Source organism: Plasmodium gonderi (genome assembly GCF_002157705.1).
Source record: "Plasmodium gonderi DNA, contig: Chr11, whole genome shotgun sequence".
Taxonomy (NCBI): domain Eukaryota; phylum Apicomplexa; class Aconoidasida; order Haemosporida; family Plasmodiidae; genus Plasmodium; species Plasmodium gonderi.
This window is the reverse complement of record NW_021628936.1, coordinates 665,996-684,753: the sequence shown is the minus strand read 5'-3', so window position 1 is coordinate 684,753 and position 18,758 is coordinate 665,996. Positions and strand designations below refer to the sequence as shown.

The following is an 18,758-nucleotide window of genomic DNA, read 5'->3' as shown; positions in this document are numbered from 1 at the left end:
GAATAACAGAAGAAAAAAATGGAAAAAAAATTGCTTTAATGTGTTTGAACACGAATGAACAAATGTTGCATAACACACGTGACTTTATGGGCAAAAGAGAAATGAAAGCAAAAAAAAAAAAAAATGTAGAATTAGAATAGAGAAGAGAAGGGCAGCATAACTTAATTTTACATTCAAAATTATTTGACATATTTACATATATCATCATAATTATTATTCATATGTACATACAAAGAATGGTTATATACTTTTATTTATGTTCTATGACATGTACCACCCTTATGTAAGACTCTTCGATTAGCACATTCTATATGTGTAGTAAATGATCCAGTGAAAAAAAGAATATATATAAGACATTTATTTTTTTTTTTTATTTTTTTTTTAGTTTTATTATTATTTTTTTTTGTTGAACATTTTTATTTCTACTGAATTTTTTTATTTTTTTTCATCAAAGAATCAAATATGTAAGGAGTCGTAAAAATAATAAGCAAAATTATAAAATAAAATTAGCATTCCTGTTATGTTATGAAAATAATTATTTATCCTTGCTAAACTTTGCTGATTGTTAGGTTGCTTTTTTTCTTTTTTGTTTTTTTTTTTTTCATAAGTCCATTTTAATATGTTCTTTTTAAGTTTAATTGGGGATGAATTTTTACCCCCTGGTGTTATTATTTTATTTTTTTTTATATAATAATTTAGTGAAATTTATAGCAGCAAATGTACATAGATTTAAATTCGTTATGTATATACAACATATTTTAGCACGTAAGTAATCTTAGTGATAAATTGTACATATATTCTATCTAAGGAGAGAAGTGGGAAATAAAATCCTCGTTCCTTACCCTTAGCACATCATATAAAGAAATAAACGTAAAAAAAAAAAAAAAAAAAAAAAAAAGATCTACATTTTTGCATACATGGGGGGAAAAAAAAAAGAAAAGAGTGATTCATAGAATTTTTCTTCTTCTAATATAATGTAAAATTTAAACATATGTGCATTGGTTTTTTTCAATAGTCCAACTTTGCAGTAAGTGGTTTTTACACACATTGCACTTTAATAAAAAAGAAAAAAAAAAAAAAAAAAAAAAAAAGCGTTGCCCCCCATCATGACAAATTAGAAATGGTAATATATTTAAATCTTATAGCTTAAAAATATACTGGACAAAATTATTATCAAGTGATGGGGAGAGGATATGTGTGATGGTCGTAAATAACTACCCATTAGAGCTATTAAAAGAACAATACAAAAAGTGGAGAAAGACAAAAATAGAAGAAAAAATCTACCCTTTATCAAGAGTCTTAATATATGTAAATCATGGTGACAACAGTGTAAATATTTGAATCTTCAATAATTTGTTAACTTTTTCATTACCCTTATTTGACTTTTTTATTTTTGTTCTTGTTCTTTTGTATACATATTTTGAGGCTTTTTGTGTATACATGGTGGAATAATATAATAATGTGGTGAAAGGAGTCGAATATTATGATAACAACGTTTTAGGAAAAATTCCCTGCAACAATTTTTTTTCATTAATACTTACATATTTTTGATTATATATGTAAGTTATACATGTGTTTTTACGTTAGGGACATTTTTCGATTGATTAATTCTTCATTTGCATTCCAATTAAGAATGATTTACACATTATTTGCTGCTCTTAAAAAGGGAATATTAAAATAGAAAAGACTATGCTCGATATGTTTTCAACCTTTGAGAATTCATATGCGACATTTCCGCCTATGGAATGTTCCTCTCTCCACTGCACCGAATGAACCATACGCATGTATGTATGTACGTACGTATGTATTTATGTATGTACGTATGTATGTATGTAAGTATAGGTAAATGTTATCGCGATACAGAAACTCGAAAGGGGAGCATGTTTGTGTGGAGACGGTGAGAAAACTTCGTAAAAAATATTTATATACCCACTTTTCACTGTTCTTTTGCTAATTTTTTACATATATTTATTGCCACATGTTTATCTCTATCTTTGACATTATTTCGACTAGTGTAAAATCCGGAAGAGTAAAATATAACATAACAGAACAGGGGGCACAGATGATGATAAGAATTCAATCAACTGATAAATGAATAGCATATAACACTCCTCTGATATCTTAGTTCTTTTCTTTTTTTATGTAAAAGAGGTATATTTTTTGCATCCTTATAAATTGTGAAAAGACAAAAAAAGGAATGCACAATGTTGCTCTTTTTAGTGCTATATATTTTTGTGTTTGTCGTAGCATTCACTTGGGTAGAGTGAACATTCCTCTTAGGAGAATAGCATAAAAGAATTCATACAAAAATGGGGAAAAAAAAAAAAAATAAAAATAAAAAAAAGCTTATGTAATTATTACTTGTGAACTTGCACCACGGATCTTATCTTGTTTCTTTCCACCTCTTTTTTGCCAAAAATAAAACAAGTGAATAATAAAATCTTATTTATTGCGTTTGCGAAAAAAAGAAAAAAGAGTTGCCATGTATGAAGTTAATTTTTTTATGATATCAACTTTTTCGTTTCTTTCCTTTGTAATTTTTTTATTTTTTCCTTTTTTTATTTTGCCTTACGCTTATTAAGAGAACATTTTTCGAGGAACATCATCAAGTTTTTTTTTTTTTTTTTTTTTATCTCCACGATTCATGTACCTTCTTGGTGAATGAATGAAGTTTCATAAATGCCCCATAAAAAAAAAAAAAAAATAATAATAATCAACGTACATGTGACAAAAATATTCACAACAAAATGTTTACAAGTATATATATGGGAAACATTTTTAGGAGAATAATATTTTATTAATTTGTAAAGGGACACGAAAGGATGGGCAAATGGCTATGGACACCTGTTCATAAATATATACATGGATATACATGAATAAACATGAATTTATATATATATGTATACATGTGTTTGTATATGTACATTTTTTCCCTTTTACAATAAGAAGTAGCATATTATATATACTTGTTGATAAACATTGTTAGAGGATTTCCCCGTCTACTAATCTTCTATAATATGGTATTGATTGCCTTCAACACCTTTACGAAAAGACCACTTTGATAGAGTTTAATGCAAACGGATCTAACCCAAACATGTCACATTTATTTCATACATATATGTGAAAGAATAATCCCCCAATACGCTTCATAAATAAGTTCCACCAGCTTAATAATATATGCGTCTTACATAATATTAAGGTGGAATAATAAAATTTATCTAAAAACGAAAGAAGTAAAGCTAAAAAGTGGTATATTATATAACATAAAATGTCTGCATTTGATAGATTTAACATTCATGCTCAGTTGGAACATTTACAAAGTAAATACCAAGGATCTGGGCACTCCGACACAACTAGATGGTATACCGATGCAATATAGAACAGTTTAAAAATATATATATATATTTACATTTATTTTATATCATATATGTATATATAAGCATGAACGGACGAACTAGTGCACATTGCATCGAGAAAAAGATATATTACTTCATTAGACGCCCAGCTTCAGCAGTTTTCGTAAAGCAAATTATATTTACATGGTACATTTTTTTTTTTTTTTTTTTTGAAATGTAGGGAATGGCTAACCAATATTCACAGAGACACATTGGCATCTCATGTAGGACATTATTCTAGGTATTTTTAAAAAGGAGACTTCTAAAATTAGTTATGCATATCCAAATTAAGTAAACAGTATGACCTTGCATAGATATAAATTTTATTTTCAATCCATTTTGTAATGAAACATGAGCGTGTATTCAAATAATTTTTTTTTTTAAATTACCTTTCAGATTAGCTTATTTTGCCATTGTAGAGAATGAACCAATTGCAAAAATAAGATATCGCTGTCTTCAGGTATGCCCTTTTTGTAGATTCACTCTGAATACATTTTTATATATTATATTGGGTTATTTTTGCGTTTAATGGTGAAGATACAATATTTAGGCAATATTTTTTTTTTTTTTTTTTTTTTTTTTCTTTGCAGAATATGTCCCTACCAATAGTTCCAAATTCAAAAAAGGAGCCAAAGCAATGAGAATTTATTTTTCTCCCAATTATTTTTTCATATGCGTGTTACACAATTAATTATGCTATTAATTTGATTTGTCCAAATATATATATACAACTTTTTTTCGTTTTATCATTTTTTTTTTTTTCAAAACGGAACCTGTCTGAGTAAGCCTTAAAAGATAACATAAAAAATGAAAGAAAGAGGTATAAATGACAATTTTTAAGCATTTCAACAAATCGTATTTTATTTGAAAGAATACTGTTTACTTAAAAGTACTAATGTCTTAACAAGTTGAAAATTGTGTTAATAATTGTGTTAATAATTGTGTTTAAAATTGTGTTAAAAATTGCGTTAAAAATTGTGTTAAAAATTGTGTTGAAAATTGCTCGGATGTGTTTTAAGCAAGTTAGAAAAAGCACGTTTATGGAATAAATGCCGAATGTCTATTTTACTTGATAAACTATTTTCTCCTTTTTTATCTGCTTAAGGAGAAATTCCAACTTGGTAAAACATTCTTCATGTGTTTAAGGTCTGTTAACATAGTATGTCAGACAAAAAAAAAAAAAAAAAAAAAAAAAAGAGTAGTTTTTAAGTCTAATTGTTCACATAATAAAGGTGGGATGGTTTTCCTTATATGTAACCTATTTAAACAGACTAATCAAGGATCTGTTTTTAACACTGAAATGATTTTCATGGTTACAGTATCTGTAGTATATATATATGTATACCCATTTCTACTTCGTTCATGCATATGAGTGACTATTTTGACACTTGAAAATGAGTCGACGAGGGGGTAAAAATGCCAAATGCTGTTTTGAATTTAGTTTAACCAAGCGAAAAAAAAAAAAAAAACTGCTGCGAATTTCTCAATTTAATACTTATAAAAAATACAAATAATATTTTACTATCCAAGTGGCACGAGTGGGACGAGGGCGATATTTCTTATTAGGTGTTAAAATTTGTCCCCACAAAAACACACTAAAAAAAAAAAGGGAAAAAAAAATTGTAATGCACAGGAAATTAAGAAGGTTCATGTGATCTTTTATCTACCTATATATGTACATATATTTTTTTTTTTCCTTTTTCTTTCTTTTCTTCTCTTTATGGTATAATTACTACATCGGAAGTGATTATTCATGACAAAACAAGGATTATCATAAGAGATTCGCACAATAGATTAACATAAGAGATTCGCACAATAGATTAACATAAGAGATTCGCACAATAGATTAACATAAGAGATTCGCACAATAGATTAACATAAGAGATTCGCACAAGAGATTAACATAATAGATTCGCGTAAGAGATTAACATAATAGATTCGCGTAAGAGATTAGCATGCGAGATTAGAAAGAATAGGGTAGAATTCATTTTTTTTCTTTTTGTTTTGTCACCATTTCACTTTTGAAGCATTTAGGGGGCCCTTTTTTAGTACTATGTTGCATAATAAAAAAACAAATCCTACTAAACTTTTGACTGAAAAAACGTCACTAAAGAATAAATTAAGTGAATCCGGTAGCTATAACAATTCAGATGAAACAAAAGAAAATATAAAAGAGTTGAGGGAAGAGTTTATTGCAAAGGTGGAGAGAAAAGGTGCAAAAGAAGCAGAACATCACACGAAAGAGGAAAAAAGCGAAGGAGATAATAGCACATTGATTGAGTGTGAAAAATTGCAAAGAAAAGAACTAGAAGCATTAAAATTAATTTATGTGAGAGATAATGAGTTAACAATTCAAAATGAAAATGATAAAAATAATGACACTGTAATACACATGCTTTTAAAGGATGAAAATATGAATGATAATGTTATAAAATTGATTTTTGAATTACCCAAGGATTATCCCTTAAATTCCTTTTTGCTCATTAATATAAATGTAAAAAATTTCACACCTGACATGAACAGTTATATCAATCAGGAAATATATAAAGAAATGCAAAATTATATAGAGCAAGAAAATAGCATCTTAAATATCATTTATAGAGTAAACGAATTGGTGGAAAATATACAAAATAATAACGGATCCATTCTTGGCTGTAGTAACTCCTCATCAGATGAAAGGGAGGAAAATACAGGTGGTATAGAAGAGGGTGAAGAGGAGGAAGTACAGGTGAGGAGAGATATGCTAGAAGCACAAACATCACTAGATCATTCAGAAGAACACCTAATTAATAACAACTTTGCATTTCTCTATTGTAACAAAATGTCACACTTCCACCACAGAAAAGTATTAGCTAGACGTCTCTGCTACTCTCATCACATCCTTAGTTTAGTAAAAAGAACATACATAATTAAATGGGCGAAAGAATTGAAAATTGGGGGATATTCAAAAATTGGATACCCAGGCATAATTATATGTGAAGGATCAAAAGATGAAGTAGATTTTTATATTAACAGTTTAAATAAACTGAGGTGGAAACATTTCGATTGTAGAGGAATGGAAGATATTGTCCTAAATGAGTATGATGATTTGGATGATGCTCGAGTTCTTCCAAGGACTATGTACGAACTAGACTCCAAAGGGATGAGAACTTTGTCTAATATCTGCACTGAATGTGGTTTACGAGATCTTTTTTTAACAAGCATGAAGATTTACAAATCTGGGGAAAAAAATTCCACGGCTGATCAGGGTAAAAGTGCGAATATCAATAGTAAAGAAAAAAATAAGAAGAAAAAGAAGAAATGACAACATGCACAAGGTGAGAGGCTGCATGCAGTATAAAGCAGAGTAAAAAGACATGAACATTTAATCGGTACATAAAATGGGGAAACGGCAATTTTTCCTATTGGGGCTGTTACCCTTTTATTTGTTTATTTGTTTTTTTTTTTTTTTTTTTTTTTTTTTTTTGTTATTTTTTTATTTTTTTCAGTTCCTCTTGTTGTTTCCTTTTTTGTTTCCTTCTTCTGCTTCTTTTTTCTTTTTCCTTAATCCATCCTTTTTTTTTTCGTTCTAATTACGTCTTCCCCACCTGAGTTTACGCGTAACATAAATGTTATCGTAAAAAAAAAAAAGGGGGTTCTGCACAGGATCATGCAAAAATAATTTATGCTTGAAATTGTATATCTTTATGATGAAGTAAGAAATGATATAATATTAGCCCTTTTACAAATTGTTAATTTTTTAAAAAAGGATTATATTCGCAGACTATACTTTTACGCATGTGTCCAATGTGACAAAGTTGTATATGTGTGTGCTCTATATGCATGTAAGCATTGTTCAAAAATAAAGGCTTTACTTTTATTAGCTTATTTAGAAGAAAAAAAAAAAAAAAAAAAAAAAAAAAAAAAAAAAACATGTTGGAAACTCATATACACATGTATATGCGTACGTTTACCCTTCTATGAATTAACACGAGTGTGCACATACAACCTTATGAGGACTCAAAGGACATTTATGCTACGTTTGTGAATATATTCATGTATATATATATATATATATATATATATATATATATATATATATACAAATGTATATGTTTTTTTTTTTTTTTTTTTTTTTTTTTTTTTAACTGTGTCCTATGTCGTAAAATGACATGCGCACATATACGCTCACATGTTATTTTACCCTTTTTGTAGAAAATAAAATTATCTTATTTTCAGAATAAAAAAAAAAAAAAAAAAAAAGGAGAAGGAATGACTAACCTAGCCAATACAACATTTTTACTTAATGTGACTCATACTCAAAATGTTGTAGAGTAAATTTTGTTAGATTTTTCATGTGTAATTTGTGATAAATCATGGGAATGTACAAATATATATGTGTGCATATATATATGTTTTTTTATCTATATGTGTTTATTATATAATTCTTCGAATATGTACACTTTTTTTGTCTTTTTTTTGTGACAACAATTTTGTGCTAACTTGTTATCCCCTTCTCAGCATGAACTTATTTTTGTACGCGTAGGTTTGGAATGGGTAGAAATAGTGTTCGGTGTGTTATACGTGCACTCGAAATTACACGCATGCTAATGCATAATTCCCCACTTCTATACATGTCTTTTCATACTTGTATGTACCTCTCTAGACATTTTTCTATTCTACTGAATTGTAGTTTTTTTTTTTTTTTTTTTTTTTTTTTGTGAATGCAACTTTGTTGTATACCGTTGCAAAATATTACTGCAAAAAAAAAAAAAAAAAAAATTAATGTCACCAAGTAGTTAATCATAAACCATGCTGGGATAATCCATGTCTGTGTTTAGTAACTATGTTAAGACTTAGAATAAGTACGTGTCTACTTTTTACAACTTTTATTTTTATATACTCATTGAGATACATTATCAACAGCAGTGGTTGTCTATTCTCAATTAAATAATTTTTTATTTTATTTTTTATTTTTTTTTTTGAGGGTGGAGGGGATTTTAAAGTATCAGCAAAATTTGAATACTAGTATGTTTTAAAATCTCAACAAGGGAAAAGAGGAGAAAAAAAAATAAACAAAACCAGACAACATAAGACAAGATAAAACAAGACAAAAAACAAGACAAAAAACAAGACAAAAAACAAGACAAAAAACAAGGCAAAAAACAAGACAAAAAACAAGACATAAAACAAGACAAAAAACAAGACATAAAACAAGGGAAAAAACAAGGCAAAACATGAACGGGTTATACAAAAAAAGCCAGTTAAATGCTGCAGAGGAAAATCTCTGTATGAGCTCAATTTTGAGGAAAAATATGTTTAGTAGATATGAAATAAAACCTAAATATTTTAATGTACCAATATATCAAATTAAAAATTTAAGTAACGAATGTTTCGAAAGGGTGTCGAATAATTCATGGTATGATACTAGCAGCTTTAAGAAGAAGAAAGGAGCTTATTTATTTTGTAGAGATGTCAAAAACAATAATTTGGAAAACAATAACAAAGAAATTTCTGACTCTAATGAGGAAAAAAACAATGGAATTGAAATATCAACAAATGCTACTAATCCTATGGAGACAAGCATTGAAGGTACGACGAAATTAGAAAATTGTGGTGGTACATTATCGCCACTTGTATTATGTAGACATATAAATGATAAAGCATCAAATGATAGTGAATTGAAAAGAAAAAATGTAATGCATAACTCACCTAATGATGGAGCCATAACTGTTAACACGACATCAGGAGCGCATACAAGAAGAGCAAAAATTAACAAATTGGAAAAAATTAACAAATTTGGAAAAATAAACAAATTGGAAGAAATTAACAAATTGGAAGAAATTAACAAATTTGGAAAAATTAACAAGTTTGGAAAAGTTAACAAGTTGGGAAAAATTAACAAATTAGTGCATGATAATTATAAGTTTCCCGAACATGCAACTGCACAAAGAAATAAGCCAAAATATGACATTGCCCATGTTGAGAAAATGAAAACGAAGAACATCCACCCATTTATAAGTAGTTCAAATAAAAAAAAAGAAACAAATATTGATCTTTGCAAATACAGAAAAGAAAATAATTTTAGTAGTTATCCAGGAAATGACAACACAAATCAGAATCACGTCCCCAATGAGCACATAGAAGAAAAAGTAACTTCATATGGACACAAATTATGTACACTTTCGATAGATGAAAAAATGATGTCTGATAAAAATAGGAACTCATATTTCATATATGATGTTAAAAAAATGAAAGAAAAAAACATCAATCGGATTGAGACAAAGAAGAAAAATATGAGAGACTATTTATATATTACCCATTCTATGGGAGAAGCAGAAAATGAATCTCACCTCCATTCCTATTTGAGTTCTGAGTCTGCATCCGTTAGTAAGATACAGAGTAGCAGTTTTAATCACAGGGGTAAGAAAAATGAAAAAAAGTCTATGTCATTTGAGGAAGAAAAAATGAGTAAAATGCTTAACTCCACTGGAAATACCATGTCTACATCTAAAGAAATCGATATGAATAAAAAACCATTCAGAAATTGCAAGCAAAACAAAAATAATTTGGGGGATGAATTAAATATTTTCCTGAACGAAAGCAATAAAGGAGGTACAACAAATGAGGAATGTTTAGATGCCAAAGTGTTTGGAAAATCCATCTCAGATTCCAAGATAGAGAAAAAGCAAAACGGAGAAAATCATGTAGCAGTAAACAAACAAATTATCAGTTGGAAGAGTAGAACAAGTGGTAAACAAAAAATGGATATGTACTTGGAAAAATATGAAACGAAGAAAATGGATTTCTCAGAATGCATGATGCTTAAAGATGTAAGTGTTGATCTAAATATAGATGTAAATGTAAATAATTCTAAGAACTTGGAAAAGTATATAGCAGTGTCTAAAAATGTATTGGAGGAAAATCCAAGGTTACATCTGTTAGATGCAACTGGAGATGAAAAAATAAATATCCATCTACCTGTTAATACCAAAATGTATTTTATCATTGATTTTAAGATATATAAACCAATATTTATGAAAAATGTTAGTCAGATAAAGGTATACATAAATAATAAACTACTTCAATGTGTTTACATAAATGAATATCCTCAGAATTTTTCTGTAGTTGTGCAGAACACGGTTAATATCCTTAGCGAAAAGTTACTAGCCAAAATGAAAAATAAGCTAATTAATATAAAAGAAACAAATGTGCTAAAATTTATTTATCTTAATAATGAAAAAGAAATTGGATACTCCTATGTTAGTATTAAAAATTTAGTAAATTCAGGGCTGGAGGGAGGAATGTTTATCCCAGTAGATGACAATAAAAATTCTAAAAAACAGAATCTAAAAAAAAATGAATTCCTTTTTTCATTCCACACTCCTCCATTCAACAAACAAGAAATTAATGTATTAAAATCTAAAATATTTATCAACTACAAAATGAACATCTCTAAAAGTCTTCATGATTCCATTTTAACAGGTGAAGTTGTAACAGCCAAAGAAAAAATCATATACTTGGAAGATATGGTTCGACAAATATACACCTTCATTCAGGATTTTCCACTATTGAAGAATGCAAAAAACGGAAGAATTACAAGTGCAACTAATAATCAAACTTCAGGAAATCTAAGGACAGCTAGCCAAAAATCTCCCACGTGGGATAGAACCAATTTGATCACTCAGCAGGTGATGAGTAACGCCCAAGTGGAGGGAGAAGTGGAAGATGGCTTAGAAGTGGAAAACGTAAGCAATGGAAACAGCTTTAGTAGAAGTCCTCGTGTATGCAATGTAGGTATGAGCATACGAGAAAATGACAAACGGATCTGTACAATTGATAAAAGCATTGACATAGACCCCTGCAGTGATGAACCTAAAAATAATCTCCCTGTTTGTGGAAACTTCAATAATGTTGAAAATGGAGAGGAAGAAAATGGAAGGGGAAAAAATGGAGAGGAAAAAAATGGAGAGGAAAAAAATGGAGAGGAAGAAAATGGAGAGGAAGAAAATGGAGAGGAAGTAAATGGAGAGGAAGATGGGGGCAAATATAAGAATGTCAATATATCAGAAGAAACTTATGCGAATATCTCTAGCACGACTCACCACGAACAGAATTATATGCATAGTGCGATAACAAGTGCCCAAATCGGAGAAATTTCCCCAAGTAAGAATATAATGGTGGATGGGATGAGCAGCAGAGGTCTAATAAAGGATGTGGTAAAAATAAGATGTGCAGACAATGCAGGGAGTACATATCACGAGGTTGAAGAAAATGATAATAAACATAGTGGTAGTGATAATGATAATGGTAGTGATAATGATAATGGTAGTGATAATGATAATGGTAGTGATAATGATAATGGTAGTGATAATGATAATGGTAGTGATAATGATAATGGTAGTGATAGTGATAATGGTAGTGATAGTGATAGTAATGAAAATGGGCCAGATGTAGGGAGGGACGACCTTATGAATACCCATTTTGAGAAAATAAAGAAGGAAGATGTAAAAAATATGCCAAATAACATAACAAATATGAAAGAAAAACAGTTAAAAGAAAAAAACGATTATGGAGAATATGGCAAGAATAAGCATATCCCCATGAGGACAGATAGTCATCAGAAGAAATTCAAAATGAATTGTGGATTTCCAGAAGATAGTAAAAATAAACAAATAGAATTCCTAAATAACATCATAGAAGAGTATAAAACGGAATTAGATGTAAAAATAGTTGAAATACAAAAATTAAAACACTCAAATAATAATACCAATATTCTTTATAAAGCTTGTTATAAAAAATTAAGAGAAATTGAAAATAATCTTAAAAAAACCGATACAATGAATTTCTTGCTTAAATTTGATGATTCATATCAAAATAAATTAGACAGCCAGGTGAGCCAAAAAAAGGTATATACAGACACAGATGTAAGGACGAGAAGGAGGAGGAAAAGGGGAACGAGGACGAGGACAATGACCATGGAGAATTCAATGAAAACGGATTTAGTGTCTAGAAATGAGGAAGAAAAAAGTGTTGTCAGAAACATTAACCGTTTTAACGTCACAGGAAGGTGCAGCAGCGCGTATGGAGCAACGATGCCTAATGTACTACCATATGGAGGAGAAAAAATTAACAAAAGGAAAGAAGGAATTCAAATGGAATCTGTTAGTAGGAGAGTAATGAAATTATTTAGAGGGGATTTACGAGAAAATTCACAAATTGAACAAATGGCTACAAGAACGAGAACGATAACAGATGAGAAAAGGTATGCAAAACATTACACCCACATGAGTAATTATGAAATTAAAGAAAAAAAAATTGAAATACTTGTGAAAGAAAATGAAACATTAAAAGATAAAATAAATAAGTTAAAATCAGCTGGTGAATCATGTATTAGTAGAATACCAACAATCAAGGATACATATGCTACATCAAATGGAAATGATAAATATAAATATAAGAAATATTCAAAATTAAGAGGTGTTCAGCATTATTGTATGAGTTCAAACTTATTCGATAAATCAATGGAAAATAAAAATTTCTACAATGATGCAAGGGAAAGGAACAATTACAGCAATAATACTAGATTCAACTTGCCTCTTAATTTGATCAAAAGCTATTCTTATAATCCAATTTTGCACAAAGACTGATGAACAAATCGATCAAATAGTTCAAATTGGGAAGGATTTTTTTTTTTTTTTTTTTTCACACACATCTGTGCTTTTTTTGGTCTGAGCTCTAAGACCATTCTCAACATTTTTTATGTGTAAGGGATGTAAAAGTATATATATGTAAATTGTTGTTAAAAAAAAAAAATATATATATTACATACCAACCTGATTATTCACATATTTGAGCTGAACAAAATTTTTTTCTACGCCAAAAGGAGGAGCATAAGCATGTTTAAGTGTATTTTTTTCCATGCATTCATGCATGTCTGTCTGTCTGTCTGTCTGTCTGTGTTTGTTTGTTTGTTTTTTTTTTTTTTGTGAATAAATTTACATGAATTCTCTTGGAAAAAATACAAAATAGTGAACACGTAACATTAAGTTCTACATTACAAATAGAAGCATGTTATATATATTAACATGAACGAAATGATGGCTATCTAATATCTTATCGCCACATCCTCTCCACGCATTTCAACTAGGTAATATATACTATAAATATATAGCTGTTTGGGTAGTTTGTGCGAAAATCAGATTTTCTTTGGTAATAAAATTAATCAAGGAAATCTATAAAGAATATACTAATTAGAACTTTTAAAAAATAACAACACATGAGTAAGCACATGTAGTATAAATGCTCAATAAAACCTCTTAAGTTAATTTCCTCACTCATGTCTTTAGAATTAATACAGCAGTGTTGAAAATGGAGTAAAATATCAATCGAGTTTCGGTTGTATAATAAATATGGATATGTACAGAAAAAAATGTGTTTTTTTTTCTTAATTACATAAAGGGGGGCAGACGCAGCAGAGTAGAAAAATGGGTTTACAAGAATGGACGTAATAAATATATGCATATAATAAGGGATTTTTTTTGCTCTGGGGGTATCAACTCTTGCTATTTGGTTTGCTGCCAAATATGTTCTCGTAAAATTAACAAAAAAAAAAAAAGCTGAAAAATAACTTTTCATAAATAAATCAGACTAAACTTGTATTATTAAATTGTAGAATAGATTAATTATAATTCTCAGGCGTCTAGACACATCTATAGGTGTCACTGGGTCAGAATATATTCAAAGGGCAAAGTTCACTGTGCTGAAGGATGAAAATAGAGGGCTACATAGATGTAATACAGGTTCACTTTCAAATGGAGAAAATATACATATATATATATATATATATATAAAATTACAAGAGTAATAACAATAAAAGGAGGTGAATAAAGTCAAACAGGAATTACCCATTTTTGTTAAATGTGAGACTAACCAATCAGGTTATACGGTGATGAGGTAGCTCTCGAAAATTTCGATATTTATATACATATATACATTTTTTTTTCTTTTTTCTGTAGTTCATTAAATGCACATGTATACTCTGACACGATCAATTTAACAAGTAAAAAAAAAAAAAAATTTAAGAGTTCCATTTCGTATGGTTATATATATAAAGATTCCTAATATATTCCACTTTAAGACAAAACTTCTAGTATTTATTTTTTTTGAATAGTTCATACATCCGCTCCTAGGTACTAATTCTTGATTGTGCACTCACAGATACCCCTTTTTTACCATTCCTCTTTTCCTTAGAGTAGAAAAAAAGTGAATATCTATCTTATTCAAATGCCCACTTGCGCATTTTGGTTTTTTAAGTTTCCTCTCCATTTTATACATTTCACTTATTCTGAAGCTTTACCTTACCAGAGCTATGTGTCTTGTTGTGGCTTTTTTTTCTTAATGTTCATATTTTTGTTCTTATGTTTGTTAGATTCCACGTCACTTTTATGTTTCGCCCCTAATGGATGTGGTTTGTCGTGTCGTTTCTCTCCCCTTGGGTAATCATTTGTAGTTATACTTTCCTTTTTGTCTTCTTTAGTATTGTTCGTTAGCTCATTTTTCTTCTTTTGAAAGGCCTTAACGAGATTTTTTTGTTGTGATTTTTTTTTATTTTTTTCGCTATTTTCGTTATTTTCACCATTTTCATCATTTTCACCATTTTCGCTATTTTCACCATTTTCGCTATTTTCGCTATTTTTACCATTTTCGCTATTTTCACCATTTTCATCATTTTCACCATTTTCGCTATTTTCACCATTTTCATCATTTTCACCATTTTCGCTATTTTCACCATTTTCATCATTTTCACCATTTTCGCTATTTTCACCATTTTCATCATTTTCACCATTTTCGTTATTTTCACCATTTTCATCATTTTCACCATTTTCGCTATTTTCACCATTTTCATTATTTTCACCATTTTCGCTATTTTCACCATTTTCATCATTTTCACCATTTCCATTATCTTCATTGTTGTCCATTTTTGCAAAATAACTTTGTCGTATATTCTCCTTTTCGCCTTGATCAGATACAGATAGGCGCTCCCTTGTGAAATTTTGATTTTGCATTTTGACTATTTTGCTTTTAAGAACGGATTTATCTCTCATGTCTTGAGGAATTTCTTCCAAATATGTATTGTAAAAAGAAGCCATTTCATGAGAAAATAGTAAATCATTTTTAACATGGCCACTAGAAATAATATTTGTGAACTTTGAAAAGACATTTTCATCTTCAAAATATTTTGAGCACAAATGGTTATCTAATAATTCGTAAAAGACATTTGTTAAATATACAGTTGGACATTTGAATGTGAAAGACCACCCACTAATGAGGAGCGTTTTTTTTTTATCTTTCATTTGAATTTCCACATCATCTTCTTCATTATTATTAGATTGAACAGTGGAAGAATTCTCAAAATGATCCTCCTTCACAACTTTGGAACTTGAATGAGGATGGCCATTCTTGTTGAATGAGGCAACTGTTGGTGACGTGTTCGCAGAGGATAAGGAGTTGGATAGTGATGTGGTCTTACCTGTTGTATTTTTTTCTTTAGAGTTATTACTTTCTTGTTTATTATTCGATCTGTACATTCCCCTGTTGTGGTTTGGATCTACGTCCCCACTAGTAGCATCAGCTGCATCTGTTGGGTCAGCTGCACAATCGATGTGTCTCTTGTGATGATCTACTGAATTCTTTTTTGAATCACTTTTACATTTGACAAGCTTAAATTCGATGTCATCCATATAGTAAGACCATTGAGGAGAAGCATCCTCAGGATCTGCGAAAAAATGAATATATCTATCCCAGGTGATGACTATTACACCCTCAATACATTTGTTAAAAAAACCAACACTCGTTAGATGACCTTTGATATTTGAACAGAATAAACAAAGTATTGATTTGACATTAATTTCGCTGTTATAAAATATGATAGAAGAATTAATTAAACTTAATGCATTGTTTAATTGTGGTATGGTATCACAATTATCATTAAATTGAAAAGGGGAAATTTTTTTGATTAAATCTTCATCATCTATCATGCTCACAGAGGATAGATTCTGAAACTGTGCTGTATCTATGCTTTTTTCTAATAAAATAGAATCATATAAAATATTCATATTATTTAAATAGAAATTTAGAAAACGTTTATATAAAAGTATATATGAACATAAAATGTCACGAACTGTATTTTTTTTCCATTCAATTAATTGAAAAAATGTTTTTACACTTGTGTATATAATGTCTAAATATTCATTTTGTATTTTTAATAAATCTTTTACATTTTTTAAATATTTTCTTTGACATAACCATGAACATTTTATTTTTTTGCTATCCTTTATTCCATCTGATCTTATTTTTTCTGAATTTGAATAGCTATTTTCAAAATATTTCCAATAAATTTTACATACATCTAACTGTTTAAGGAAATCATTTTTTTTCTTTTTCATTATTTCTATTAAATTTTCTTGTTCTTTCATATAACTATCTCTCAGCATAATTAACATTTTTTGATTTATTTTGTTATCTATTACATCACAACTTATCTTCATGCTTTTCATAATCTTCGTGTAGTTCATGAACCCGTACTGAATCCATTCATCTATGACGTTGTGGTTCAGGTTGCACATATATGAGCTCACGTCGATAACACGGTCTGCAATTTCCTGAATTCTGTTTGATGTGCTACTCCAACTGTTTTTATTTAAAAAAGGTTTATTCGGATCACATTTCTGGGAATAACCTTGAGTGGAGCTACAAGCGATTTGTTCTTTTTGTTTGACGATTTCTTCCTCTTCCTTCTCTCCATTTTCATCATCATTATCATCATCGTCATCATCTTCTTCTTCTTTTGCTTTTGCTTTTGCTTTTCCTTTCTTTTTTTTTTTCATATTTTTACCCTCTTTCTGCTTCTTCCCTGTGCCATTCCATGAAACTGCATTTCCTTTTTCCTTTTTCTCATCCATGTTCATATGATCATGACCAACATTGCGATTAGACAATTTGGTTATTTTGTCTTCGGATGAAATAGACACAGTTTGGTTTTCTCCTACTTTTTCCATTTGATTATTGATGAATTCATCATCTGGAATATTTAAAAAACTTTGCGTCAAATTATTTATTCTTGTATTTCCTAAGGACATGGTTCTATTATAATACACTGTGTCATTTTTTAGGAATTCCCTAAAAAATTTATTTAAATTGTTAATATTATATGTTCCATGTTTTAATGCTTCTATCATTTTTTCAATTATTCTTTCGAGAAAGTTTAAAAAATTGTTAGTGCAATTTTCTCTGCTCTTATGATATTCTGTCATTTCTATAAAATAATATTTTTTGTACACTTCAAAGAAGTTTTTCTTTTTCTCATATACACTATTTTCATTGTCTTCATGCAAGTTGCTTTCCTCTGTACTGTTTCTAACATTAATTGGATTATTCATTTTCTCATTCTCTTATTTTGATAACTTTTACAATTATTTGTAGAATTAATATTTTTTTTTTTTTTTTTGTCTGGACTTTTTTTCCTTTTTAGGATGCTCCAGCAGATCTCCCCCTAAGATCAATGCTTCACTTTTGTTTTGCTGATTTTTTTTTTTGCCTTCTTTTTATTTTATTTTATTTTTTCTTTTTTTTGGCATATCATATAAAATGCATTTTACGATTCTCTCACAAAACATAAAATGGATCCGATATAACAAGGCATTGGCACATACCTCCTCTATGATTCAATAATGAATGATATTCCTAGATATAGTCCAATATGATCACATTTATTATTCCGCATGTCAAATCTAATGGTATACATACGGTCAATGGGTGTGCAACAAGAAATACTTGTATAAAAATACATACAGGAAAAAATTAGGTTTACTGAGAGTTATACAAAATGAATATAATTTAACTAGAGCGATCAAGTTTTATTATAAAAAAAAAAAAAAAGTTCAAAAGAAATGAATCTTCACTGAGAATATGTCATATCAATAGGCGTAATCTAAATATATCCAGAGGGAAGGAAAAAAAAAAAAAAAAAAAAAGGGAATACAGATATGATAATTATAAAATAAAATAAGGCATGTTACAAAGGTGTTAAGTATAACCTTATGGTGAAGCAAAAAAAAAAAATGGAAAAGTGTAAAAAATCATACATAATAAACACATGCATATCTTCATATATAAAGTACATAATATATGTATGCATACTAATGTATCACTTTATTTTAAATAGAGAAAAGAAGAAAGTAAACATGGCTATAGGATGAATTTGAGCTGAGTTCCTTCTTATGTATTGCCTAAAATTACGTTGTATTCCTTCATCGATTTAGCTTTTTTACATTTATTTTCACCTGATTTCATTTCGATTGGATATATTTCATTCCATCTTAT

At 28.9% G+C, this 18,758-nt stretch overlaps 4 protein-coding genes across 4 annotated transcripts; 3 read left to right on the top strand and 1 right to left on the bottom strand.

Annotated features, from left to right (window-relative positions):
• Positions 1–3,268: 3,268 nt before the first annotated feature.
• Positions 3,269–4,036, top strand: PGO_111470 (splicing factor; the record flags this gene model as incomplete). Its single annotated transcript, XM_028688486.1, has 4 exons — positions 3,269–3,360; positions 3,577–3,636; positions 3,792–3,855; positions 3,986–4,036. 4 exons carry the CDS (start codon positions 3,269–3,271, stop codon positions 4,034–4,036), a joined length of 267 nt encoding a protein of 88 aa, XP_028544287.1.
• Positions 4,037–5,448: 1,412 nt separating this feature from the next.
• Positions 5,449–6,699, top strand: PGO_111460 (hypothetical protein, conserved; the record flags this gene model as incomplete). The annotated part of the gene is made up of 1 exon (XM_028688485.1): positions 5,449–6,699. The coding sequence occupies one exon, from the start codon at positions 5,449–5,451 to the stop codon at positions 6,697–6,699; it is 1,251 nt and encodes a 416-aa protein (XP_028544286.1).
• Positions 6,700–8,611: 1,912 nt separating this feature from the next.
• On the top strand, positions 8,612–13,024 carry PGO_111450 (hypothetical protein, conserved; the record flags this gene model as incomplete). The annotated part of the gene is made up of 1 exon (XM_028688484.1): positions 8,612–13,024. The coding sequence occupies one exon, from the start codon at positions 8,612–8,614 to the stop codon at positions 13,022–13,024; it is 4,413 nt and encodes a 1,470-aa protein (XP_028544285.1).
• Positions 13,025–14,743: 1,719 nt separating this feature from the next.
• Positions 14,744–17,815, bottom strand: PGO_111440 (hypothetical protein, conserved; the record flags this gene model as incomplete). The annotated part of the gene is made up of 1 exon (XM_028688483.1): positions 14,744–17,815. The coding sequence occupies one exon, from the start codon at positions 17,813–17,815 to the stop codon at positions 14,744–14,746; it is 3,072 nt and encodes a 1,023-aa protein (XP_028544284.1).
• Between the last annotated feature and the right edge of the window lie 943 nt (positions 17,816–18,758).